The sequence below is a fragment of the Hyaena hyaena genome, unplaced genomic scaffold (assembly GCF_003009895.1).
Source record: "Hyaena hyaena isolate Hyena2069 unplaced genomic scaffold, ASM300989v1 scaffold_315, whole genome shotgun sequence".
NCBI lineage: Eukaryota > Metazoa > Chordata > Mammalia > Carnivora > Hyaenidae > Hyaena > Hyaena hyaena.
The window spans coordinates 689,072-701,500 of record NW_024080948.1 but is presented as its reverse complement, the minus strand read 5'-3'; the positions used below and the strand labels follow the sequence as shown (position 1 = coordinate 701,500).

The 12,429-nt window shown below is 45.0% G+C and overlaps 1 protein-coding gene and 1 long non-coding RNA gene across 2 annotated transcripts; one reads left to right on the top strand and one right to left on the bottom strand.

Moving 5' to 3' along the window:
• Nucleotides 1–4,879: 4,879 nt before the first annotated feature.
• On the top strand, nucleotides 4,880–6,131 carry LOC120242792 (PRELI domain-containing protein 1, mitochondrial-like). The gene is given in 4 exon segments (XM_039248729.1): nucleotides 4,880–4,955; nucleotides 4,958–5,392; nucleotides 5,426–5,568; nucleotides 6,081–6,131. Coding segments are annotated over 4 exon segments (705 nt in total).
• Nucleotides 6,132–7,317: 1,186 nt separating this feature from the next.
• LOC120242785 lies at nucleotides 7,318–12,396 on the bottom strand. Its single transcript, XR_005531166.1, has 2 exons — nucleotides 12,223–12,396; nucleotides 7,318–7,660 (listed from the first exon to the last, which is right to left on the bottom strand). It is a non-coding gene; the product is annotated as an uncharacterized LOC120242785 (long non-coding RNA).
• Between the last annotated feature and the right edge of the window lie 33 nt (nucleotides 12,397–12,429).

Here is a 12,429-nt window from a genome sequence, read left to right as displayed (position 1 = left end):
TGGGATTCTCTCCCTACCTTGCTTGCTCGTGTGCTCACTCTCTCTCAAAGTCAATAAATAAAATTAAGAAAAATATTCTCCCTCTCTCTGCTCCTCACCCTTGCTTGCCTTCTCCCTCTCTCTAAAGAAAAAAAAAAAGGAAAGGATACACTCCCAATTAGAGGCAGTGGTGGAAGATCTCTTGAATTGGATGAGAGATGGTCAAGGAACTTTGACTTTATCTTGATTGTTTGAATTTTATACTTACAATGTTTTTAATTACCAAATTTGTTTATTTTAATTTACATAAATTGTTGCATTACTTAAAATGCATTTTAATTTTTAAAAATAGAATTCAAGCAAATAGAATTCAACTACCCCAAGGCAAAAGAGTGAGGCTGATGCTGACTTTCTTTCTGAGAGAAGGATTTTTATCATGCCCTTTGTCCCATCTGCCCTTCCCCAAGGATACCTTGGCTCAGACAGAGACACCTGAGCTACTCCCAGCATCACTCCAAAGAACCTCTCCTGTCACCTCTCACCCACTTGACTCCCTGTCCCCAGAGTTCTGGGCTGAGAACCAGAGCCAACTGGCTATGGGGTTGTATTTCCAGAGACCCCATCGATGTGAGGTTGAGCAGGGCCAGCCCAGGAAAATTAGGACATCTGGCTCCAACCTCTTACCTCTCTGTTCATTCCCTTCAATGCCCTGCCACCCTGTTCCCCACCTCCCAATCTGTGTTTCTCTCTCGGTCCATTCAGTGGAGAGCGCAGTGAAAAAACCCAGTCGATAGATGTGTAGGGATTTAGCGTTCCTGCTCTCTTAATTAAATGTATTTTAGGAGGCATCTAAACAGGGCAATGCTTAATCGTGAGGGAGGAAGCAATAATGGTGGAATTTCTGGTACCAGTGAGGAAGGGATCCTAAAGCAAAAGGGTATCGCTATCACTCTTGAGTCATGTTGAATGTTAATGCCATAGAGTACTTAATAGCTAGATGGGCTCTGGAACCAGGCTAATAGGATTCATATCCCAGTCTATCACTTAGTAGCTGTCAAACCTAGGGCAGATAATTCAGGCTCTCTGTGCCTCAGTTTTCAAGCCTACAAGATGGGGATAATAAGAGTAACTCCCTTATATGATTGTTCTGAACCTGTAATGAAATACTACGTGATAAACCTTTAGGATGCCTCCCAGAACATAGAAAGCAATCAATTAACATTAGCCATGGTTGTTATTGCTTGCACAAATAATATTTCTTTTTTTCTTGTTTAAAATAATGTATTTGGATTTTGAATATAAATGCATTTGAAGTGGTTTTTATTATTTTATTTAATTTATTTTTTAATTTAATTTTTCTTTCTTAAAGACAGAACTGAAACACCTTGAAGACCTCTGCAGTAGAAAAATTAAATCTGTCAAGCCAGTAAATCACCTTGATATAAAGCAGAGAAGCAGTAGTCACTAGCTTTTTAATCCAACCCAAGTCAGGAATGATTTTGAGATAGAGGACACTCTTGAACAAAAGCCTAAGGAAAATGATGTTCTGACCTAAATCTGTGACACTTTCATTTCAAAGATGGAAAGCATCTGATCTGAGGGTTATGAACTGCTAAGCTTGCCCTTCTCAAATGAGTTGGTCAATGTTGATTTTGTGCATGTAGGTCAGTGGTAACATTGTCTTTTCTTAAATAAAGTGAGTAAATGGGGCGCCTGGGTGGCTTAGTCGGTTAAGCGTCTGACTTTCCGACTTTCGCTTAGGTCATGATCTCACGGTTTGTGGGTTCGAGCCCCGTGTCGGGCTCTGTGCTGACTGCCAGCTCGGAGCCTGGAGCCTGTTTCAGTCTGTGACTCCATCTCTCTCTGACCCTCCCCTGCTCACGCTGTCTCTCTCTCCTAGAAATAAATAAAACATTTAAAAAAAAAAAAAAGTGAGTAAGTATATTTCCACGTTGCTTCTTTTTTTTTCCTTTTTAAGCCAACTTTGCTGAGGTGTAATGAATTTTGACGCCATGTACTCACTCCCAAAGTCAAAATATAGAGCACCTTATCACTCCAGAAAATTCCTTTGCTCCCCTTTGTACTCAGTCAGTCCTTCCACCCATTCACAGGCAGCTTTGGACCTGCTCTCTGTCAGTATGTGTACTCCTTTGCCTGTTCTAGAAGTTCATACTAATGGAATCGTATGGTATGTACTCTTTAGCATCTGGTTTCTTTGGTTCAGCATCATATCTTGAGGTTCATCCATATTTTTACAAAAGGTATTATAGTTTATTCCTTTTTATTGCTAAGTAGTCATCCATCATATGAATAATACTGCAATTCTGTTACCTTTTTAAATTTTATTTTTAAATATTTATTTTTATTTTTTTTCCAAATAGTTTATTGTCAAGTTGGTTTCCATAGAACACCCAGTGCTCATCCCCACAAGTGCCCTCCTCCATGCCCATCTCCCCCCTCCCCTCCCCACATCCATCAGTCCTCAGTTTGTTCTCAGCATCAAGAGTCTCTCATGGTTTGTCTCCCTCCCTCTCCCCAACTATTTTTCCCCTTCTTCTCCTGCATCGTCCTCCGTTAACTTCCTCCTAATCCTCCTATACGTGCAAACATATGGTATTTGTCCTTCTCTGCCTGACTTATTTCGCTCAGCATAACACCCTCAAGGTCCATCCATGTTGCTACAGATGGCCAGATTTCATTCTTTCTCATTGCCATGTAGTATTCCATCTTATAGATAAACCCACATCTTCTTGATCCATTCATCCGTTGATGGACACTTAGGCTCTTTCCATGTTTCTGTTACCTTTATATACTAGAATTTGTGAGAATAAAGGTTGACTGAGTTTGAACTCTTGGAGAAGAGAGGGAAGAGGTAAGAACTGGAAATGGAAGCTTCCGGTGTCTTTCCTGTCCTTTCACTCGCTCATTCAATTACCTTGGGCAAGCCCTTCCCCCTCATCCACACTTCAGTTTCCTCATCTATAAACTTAGTGCAATAGATGATCTCTACATACCCATTCCATGCAATTCTATTACAGGTGGAAGGGTTTCTTCTACAAGAAGGCACATTTTTAAAAATGTTTATTTATTTATTTTGAGGGAGTGAACATGTGCGCATGAGACCATGCTTGCACAAATAGGGGGAGGAGTCGAGGGAGAGGGAGAGAGAATCTTAAGCAGGCTGCAAGCTCAGCTGGGAGCCTGACTTGGGGCTCAATGCACGGCTCCATCTCATGACTGCATGATCATAACCTGAGCTGAAATCAAGAGTCAGACGCTTGACATACTGAGCCACCCAGACACCCCAAGAAGGCACATTTTTTTTAACACCCACAAGTAAGGTTCTACCCCCTGACAGATACCCAGAGAATTCCTTTGGCAGACAAGGGGAACAAAATCCATAGAAAAACAGACAAGTAGATGGAGAATAAGCAGGAAGTACCCAGGTAAGTTCAGAAATTGGTCAATAAATATTTACAGTCTATTCAGAGTCTCTATCCCTAGTTTTTCTACCCAAAGATCCCATCGGTCAACTCTTGGCTTGAATCAAGGGAATCAGGCCAGGAGGATTTTATGGAGTGGAAGGAGTTCAAAGGACCTCAGAGAGCAGGTCATGGTGAAGGACTGAGGCTGCCACTCTGGGCCCAGAGGTTGGGTGAGTAGAAAACCAAGGGAAAGGGTGGTGGGAAGAGCTTGGTCAGAGAATGAATCAGTATCTTTCAAAGATCCTATTGAGCCCATATATCCCATAGTCCAAATAAATCCCAAGGCCCCACATGGCCCAGGCTTAGCCTCCAATGTCGCATTCAAGAATGGCAGAATAAAGGATAAATTGTTGAAACAAAGCAAATGCTCAGCTACAGGGGACTGATTGGACAACTTCAATCTATCCATACTATGATATAATTAATGTAATACTGTGTGGCTATTAACAAAGAATGAGGAAGTACTATGAATTATTAGGGACTGATCTCCATGTTACATTGTTGAGTTAAAAAAAGCAAATTTCAGGGCTGCCCGGGTAGCTAAGTCAATTAAGTGTCCAGTTTCAGCTCAACTCATGATCTCACAGTTTGAGTTCAAGCCCTGCGTCGGGCTCTTTGCAGACAGCTTAGAGCCTGGAGCCTGCTTCAGATTCTGTGTCTCCCTCTCTCTCTGCCCCTGCTCCACTCATACTCTGTCTCTCTCAAAAATAAATAAACGTTAAAAAATTAAAAAGCAAATTTCAGGGGTGCCTCTGTGGCTCAGTCGGTTAACCCTCCGACTTCAGCTCAGGTCATGATCTCACAATTTGTGGGTTCGAGCCCCACGTCTGGCTCTGTGCTGACAGCTCAGAGCCTGGAGCCTGCTTCAGATTCTGTGTCTCCCTCTCTCTCTGCCCCTCCCCCGATCATGCTCTGTCTCTCTGCTTCTCAAAAATAAATAAATGTTAAAAAATTTTTTTAAAAATTAAAAAGCAAATTTTAGAACAGTATACACAGCTTTCATTTGTGTTCAAAATGGGGAGATCACATATACATACGTACATACATATACATATGTGTATGTAAAGAATATTTCCGACACCTCACACAGAGGCTGGGTAACAGCAGTCACCCCTGGAGAGCAGAAGTTGATTGGAGGTGCTAGGAGTAGAAATGAGAAGGAAACCTATATCCTTTTATTCTCTGGGCTTTTGAATTGTGTGCATTTTAATCTATTCAGAAATGAATTAAAATGTATTAAATCCAAGAGCATCAGTCCAACTCCCAAAAGTAATTTTAAGATGGCTCTAGGCTTATGGCCAGACAACTCCTCAGGCTGGGGCTGCTGCTTGTGCTTGGGCATAACCCCCCCCCCCCCCCCCCCCCCCCCCGCACACACACACACATACCCACACTCCTACCCCCAGGCCTGGAAGATGGTGACGTATTTCTGGGCCAGAACGTGCTTGCTCCACAGTTCCTGGGACCAAGTATTGGCTGCCTTCTGGCAGCGGACCCAATTCCCTATAGCAAACATGTCTTGACGGAAGACACAGTGCACCAAGAGGTGGCCCATGACCAGAAGCTCCTGTCTCAGTGTCTCCTGACCAAGACCAATAGGATGCCCTGCTGGGTGCAGCGACTGTTTCTTGTCAATGTTGCTCCCTCGGTGTACATCCTGGAGGATTCTACTGTGGACCTGCAGAACCAGACAATGACCACCTTCACCTGGAACACCAACCATGCCCGGCTGCTGGTGGTGGAAGAACTACGTGTTTACTGTGTGAACTCTGATAACAGCGGCTGGACCGAAACCTGCTGGGAAGCCTGGGTCTCCTCCAGCTTATTTTGTGCCTCCAGAGCTGTCCAGGAATTTGGCCTTGCCGGGTTCAAAAGCAATATGACCAAGACTATGAAAGGCTTTGAATCCATCTTGGCCAAGCTGCAAGGTGAGGCCCCTTCCAAACCCCTTGTTGAGACAGCCAAGGAAGCCAAAGAGAAGGCAAAGGAGACGGCACTGGCAGCTACAGAGAAGGCCGACGACCTTGCCAGCAAGGCAGAAAGGCAGCAGCAGCAGCAGCAGCAGTTTGTGTCGCTAGCCAAACTAGTAGCTAGTCCTGCCCCGGTGTGGCAGGACACAGGACCACCCAACTCAAATCCCTTCGCCCTTTCTCCCAGTGCTTTACTACTAAAAGTCCAACACTTTCTATTGTCTGGGTGGTGCAAGGTTGGGGGTGGGCATTTATAGTGCACCAAGCATGTTACCCATGTTTGAGCAGGGCCTGCTTATTCCTGCGTTGGACAGTGGATGACAAGTGGACAGAGGTGCAGTGACTTGCCTAGGATCACAGACAGTGTGCAAGTGCAATGGTAATAAACGCTAGACTGTAAGCACCATGAGGCCAGAGACTTTTGTGGCATTCTCTCATGTGTCCCAAGTATCTGGAACAATATCTAACACAAAACAGGCACTCAATAAATATTTGTTGACTTCAAAAAAATAAAAATAAAAATAAATGATTCTAATATTTATTTGTCATTCTTGAACGACCCCACAGGGGCTCCGATCCATGTCAACACTCTTTAGAATCTCCTGGGTCCTCATTAACCCTCTCACACCACATTGTTGCCTCTCAGTGCCCCTCATTCACCAAACTTGTCACTTTCCATCAAAAATCGTCCCCCTAGGCCCTTTCCACAGTCTTGCTTTTCTTTTTCCTCCCCACCTTTCCATTCAGTGTCTGTCATCCTGTTATCCTACTTTTGTATCTCAAAAAAAAGAAAAAAAAGAGAAAAGAAGCCAGACAAAATAAAACTCTCCTTAGAAAGTCATGGGCAGAAAACAAGTAAACAGACAAAGGAATTCCCCATTAATGTCCCCATTGTACAGACACAGAAACAGAAACCAATGGAGGGACAGAAAGTCACCCAAAATTATATAGCAAGTCAGAAGCAGAGACAAGACAGGGTGCAGGGCTCCTGATTTGAGATAAAATTTCAGGCCATTTAACCCATTTGTCCCAAGGCAAGTTTCTACTCACCGTTCAAAGCCTACCTCAAATACCCTGTCTTCCCTGCATCAATCTCTCTCTCTCTCTCTCTCTCTCTCTGGATTCCCCTAGCATCTTGTCCTACCTACTGCCATAGCCCTTATCTCCCTGTATTATGATGTCTCTTGGTTGTTTCTGTTTAGACTGAAGGAGATTCTCAAGTATAGAAAAAGTATCTATCTCCCAGAGAATAACTAGTCATTAACTGAGTGTGGTGAATTGAAAGTGTGTAATGCTCTAAGAGACAGGCAGACAATATGTCCTGGGGGCTCTGAGGAGGGAGAGGTTTCTTCCCAAAGAGATCTTGGAAAGCTTTCTGGAAGAAGTGCCTTTTGGCTGATATATACCTGGAGTTGCAATCCACATACTCAAGTTACTCAGTTTCAAGTATATGACTTTGGCAAAAGAAAAAAGATAGAAAAAAATGCCCATTTATAACACCATTATGAATTTCACAAAAACATTTGCACTAAGACAAAATGTACTAGTTGGGGCTCCTGAATAGCTCAGTTGGTTAAGTGTCCAACTTCGGCTCAGGTCATGATCTCACAGTTTGTGAGTCTGAGTCCCACATTGGGCTCTATACTGACAGTGCAGAGCCTGCTTAGGATTCTCTCTTTTTCCCTCTCTCTTTGGCCCTCCCCCACTTGCACTCTCTCTCTGTTTCTCTCTCTCAAAATAATAAAAAAATAAACTTTAAAAAATACCTTTAAAAGAAGACAAAGTGTACTAGAGTAAGATTTGTAACTCAAGCTGCCTCTTGGTTTTCATGCAAAAAGCTTTTGAACACATGCATAGAAGTCTTCTATAGTTGTGTTATAATCTTAAGGGCTCAAGACAACACTTATTTATTAGCTACAGTTTTATTAGTCAGAAGTCCAGGCACAGTTCATCTGGATTCTCTGCTTAGGGACCCACAGAGAGAAACTGAGGTGTTGACCAGCCGTGTCTTCATCTGGAGACTCAAATAGGGGAAGTTTGTCTTCCAGGCTCCCTCAGGTTGTTGGCAGAATTCATTTTCTTGCAGCCATATTATTGAGATCCCTATTTTCTTGCTATCTGTTATCTGGGGGCTGCTCTCAGCTTCTAGAGGCCCCTCTTGGGTCCATGCCATGTGGGCATCTCCAAAGCATTGCAGTTTTCTCCTTAAAGGCCCACATGGGAGTGCTGCTTGAGAAAATGATTTTATGTTAGGTAAAAACATCATACATTTTTCACACATAGGCTTTATAATTTTTATGCTATTTATTATTTTATGTACACATATGTGCATACAATATTTCTATACACTGCTATATATATACAGAAACATGATCTTGGGCCTGAGCTGTCTGAGACTCAATTTCCTCATCTGTAAAATGGGGATAGAAACACTGTCCATCCTGGAGAGTGACAGGCATACAGTAAATGCTCAATAAATATAAGCTGCCAATTACATTAATCTTGAAGACTAGAGAGGGTCTAGACACATGGAGGTTAGGTAGGGGGAGAGGGAAGGGTTCCCTAGGAAGAGGAAACTGCGAGCGTAAAATCCTGGAAGCAGGAAAGTTGGTGGTAGTTTGGAGTATGATCATTTGCAGTGTGTGTGTGTGTATGTGTTGACGGAGAAGGCTAAACAAATGGGCGAGGGCAGCTTCACTCACCACTCCAGTCAGTACTTACTGAAAATTTACTGTGTACCAAGTACCATGAAAGCATGCCTGGTCTGCCATGTGAATTGCAGCCTAGAGATGGTAGGGAGGCAAGGAGGAGCTATGAGCAGAAAAGGGCAGCGGTCTGAGCTGCGGGGAGCCCATCTGTTCCTAGAAGAGTGGCTGCCTCAGCAGGAGGGAACCCCACTGTCTGCTTTCTCCTTCCCAGCCTCAAGCTGGAGGGATGCCCTTGTTTCCTTTCAAAAGTTCTAAATGTGGGAATTCACGCAGGTCATTCACACCAGAACAGCTCACTTGGGTAATTTTCCACACTCAAACATGCCCATGGAACCCCAAAGTCACCACCCCATCCTCAAACCATGGGCAGGTGGACTAACCAAGCCAGGCATTTCACTTCCTGTCACCTGCCTCCTCTTCTTGAAATGAATCCTGTCCTGACTATTCCTTCCTCCAGGGAAGACAAACAGACACAGACAAACTCGGAAGCCTGAAGGTTGGGACTGGAGCTACAGTTTAGAAAGCATGGGGCCAGCCACTCTGCAGATGGGAAAACTGACAAAGAAAGTGACTTACCCAGGAACCCAGGCAATGAACCCATGATAGAACCAGGACTGAAATTTGGATTTACTGACAATCAGCCCAAGGTCTTTTTCATGGTGCTCACACACACATACACACACACACACACACACACACACACACATTCACTCTCAATTTAAACACCTCTGAGTTGGACAACAAACTTATTTGAATAGAAATTCTGGGGATATGGCTCCTGTTAAGGTATAGGCCATTTGGTTTGGGAGGAATTTGGGGATTATGTCTGCCCTAGTTGGCTTTACCAATTAAAATTTTTTCCCATCTCTGTCCCAGTTTCTTGTGCCAGTAAAATGGAAAGAAAAATATTATCTACGTAATAGGGTTGTTGTGAAGATTAAATTAATTATTGACACGGGTAAGGACTCAGAGTAGTAGGTGGCATGTAGAAATCCCAATAGTGTCATGATTACTCTTTTCATTTAACTATAGTTCTGGGGCTAGTGGAGGGCAGGGAGGGCTCTGTTTCTGAATGATCAGCACTCTTGATTTTGACTGAGATTCCAAGCTACCCTGTGGTCTTTGTCTCAGCCTTGCTCTCTATCTGAGAGGGGAATGAAGGGAGGGATGGGTGGTGAGGCAGTTCTCCAGCGGGCTCATATATTCAAGTACACACAAGGTCCCATGAAGGATACACCCAGGCTGACACATCTGACACATCTCTGCCCTTTGAAGTGGGGGGCCCCAAGCCATTGGAGAGGCCCCAGGGTTTGGTGAGGGCAAGCCTCAGGCCCAGACAGGAATAGAAGTGTGGCCTCTTGACCTCTAATCCTGGAGCCCATAAAACTGGGAAGGTGCTTATATCTGAGCAGGAATGGGATGGGCATGGGCATCTGTAAATTCCGCGCTTGTGAGTTCATGTGCATGTGTGTATGTTTGTACATGGATGCCTCCATGTGAATGTGTAAACATCCATGTCTATCCAGCAATGGAGCTCTCTAATTGGAACTAAATCTCCAGGATTACCCCCAGCATGGTGCCCACTGCCTCTTTTTACAACCCTCAGGCCCAGACCAGGGTCCCAGAATACTAAGCTTCCCCACTCCTTTGCCACTAGGTTCAGGAGATAGCTCTGCTGGTCTACAATTCTAAGCAGGTAACTTGACCTCTCTGTGCCTCAGTGTGTCTCAGTTTCTCCACCTGTAAGATGAAGAGTTTGGATGAATTAAGATCTGAGGTGCCTCCAGCCCTGATAATAAATCTGCATTGCAGAGAGATGGGTCCTAGGGGTTCCAGGAGAAGATAACACTACTTCCAAAGGTACCTTTGATTCTACAGAGAAATGGAAGACTGGATTTTATCAGATCTGCCTTAGCAGCCTGTACATGGAGTTCAGCCAAAGCTGGGAGCAGAATCTAGCTCATTTAGGGTATCAGAGTGTGTGCCAGGTGCCTCTTCCCTGGGCTTGGGGAACCAAAATTCTGTGCCCAACAGAATGCTTCCTATACCAGGGTCCAGGGTCCAAGTGAAGACTCCTATACCAGTCACCCTTCTTGATCTGTAAATGCTGAGCTTTTGGTTGGAGTCTACTCTGCCAGTCCCAGCATAGGCTGAGTGAGGGTAGTATATGGATAGAAATTACAACCCTTGGATGCCAACCATCCATTGGAGAAGACACACACACACACACACACACACACACACACACACACACGTTTAGTCATCACCACTTCTTGTTTACTGAATAAATGACTGTCCATCATCATAGCTCTGGACACATGGATGGGGAAGGCTACCTGGAGGAAGAAGAGGTGAGTAGAATCCTGAAGACAGAAAATATATGAATTCAGAAAGGCATGAAGAGGGCATTCCAGGCAGGGGAAACAGCTTGAGCAATAGCATGGCTGTGGGAGAGTGTTGAAGAGACAGTGAGGAATTTGACATTAACACAAGCTGCATGTAGGAGAAGTGGGGATGAAGCCCAAGAGAGCTAGGACTGGTTTGTGGAAGGCTGAACAAATTAACAAATGCTGTGTTAAGGACTGTAATACATTGGGAGCCACAGAAGTTTTTAGAAGAGGCAAATGGTGTGACGGGAGAGGCATGTTAGGGATTATTTAGTTTAAGTCAGCAAGGAGGTCAAGAGAGGATATGAAGTTAGCAGGAAGTAGATGTAAAGAGCAGAGGTTCAGGGCTGCACAGAATGAGGACACTTTGGGGACACCACTCAAAGGGCCAAAACACTGCTTGCTCCGCCCCCCAGGAGCCTCTGGGTTGCATTTCCTGGCTCCTTCTCCTAGTTGCTAGGGTTGAGGAGTCCCTCTGGAGTTTCAGACTTGGCTGGAGCAGGATTTTATCAGCAGAGCATGAAGCTCACTCCCTGCCACCTGTTGGGCCAGATGGGCAGCTCTCAGACCCATCCCCATCAGCCCTGCTCTACTGAGAAAGGACCCAGAACCTCCAGCCCTGGAGAGGATGTGTAGTTGTGGTCTCTCCCCAGATGGATTTCCCAGGCCATTGGAAGAGACTGGGGTCTAGAACATGGCTTGGCAGAATCCTGAGAGTAGGGAATCTGAAAGAATTTCTGGATGCTTGGACATGTTAAATTTGACAGAAAAGGAAACTGAGGCCCACAGAGGTAACATGACTTGCTTGAGGCCACACAGCAAGTTTGAGGTAGTCAGGACTGGGCCTAGGTTTCCGTGCAGAGGCTGAAGCACTCTGGGATTTGGACAATCTGATGCATGGAGAGAGTGAAGAGGGTTGGGGCCAGGCACTATGTCTTCAGGTCCTGGTTCTGCTATATACTATAGCTTTGCAACCTGTAGGAAGTCAGGCTGAGTCTGTGTCCTCAACTGGAAAATGGGGAGAATACTCACCTTTTGGGGGTGTTGTGAAAATCAAAACACATGTAAAGTGTTATAGTACAATTGGTGCCTGGCATTCAGTGTTTAGTAAATGGTCAGCTAGTGGTCTGGCAGAGGCAAGAGTAGATACTCAATAAATGTTTTTTGAATGCATAATTGAAAATGAATCCACCTACTAACAGTGAGATTTGTGAGCCTGTAAATTCCCTCGTTTGTAAATCAGGACTAATAATCCTTGTCCTGTCACTTTTCTGTCTGGCCCTGGTAGCAACGTGGATTAAATAAAGTGTAAATGTTCCAGTACAGAGCCATCTCTAGATGAGCTATTCAGGCCAGGGCAATTCCTATCCAAGTCCCACTCTGCAAAATTTCCCGTCAGCGGAGCCAATTCCTCTACACTCCTGGATGCTCCCCTGGAACCAGGGAAAGGGATGTCCCCTACCTCCCAAGCCTGCCCGGCTGAGGAAAAATAGAGCGGGGAAAGCAGAGATTGTGAAGGGGTGACACGGTGAGAGAAGAGGGAAGGAGAGCAGGGAGAAGGTTGCTGGGGAGAACGAACGTGCACGGACGTGGTGTGAAGTTTAGAAAAGGGTACGGATTAGGGGACTTGGAGAGAGGATGCCGGTGGAAGGATACGGGGAACAGTGAGATAGGTAAGGACGCTAGAACATACCGAGGAAATGCAGGAAGATGGGGGCCTCGTAGGGAGTGGGGTGCTTCCTCAGTAAGAGGTCTGTAGGTCTCCCTTGGGGCAAGGGGTCAAAGACCCCAGCAGTGGCCTCTCCGGGAGGCCCCCCGAGACTCGAGGCTCGGAGTCTGGCAGGAGCCACTAGCCAGCGAATCTTGGTGGGGGTGGGGAGGGGGGATCCGAAGCCTGCGA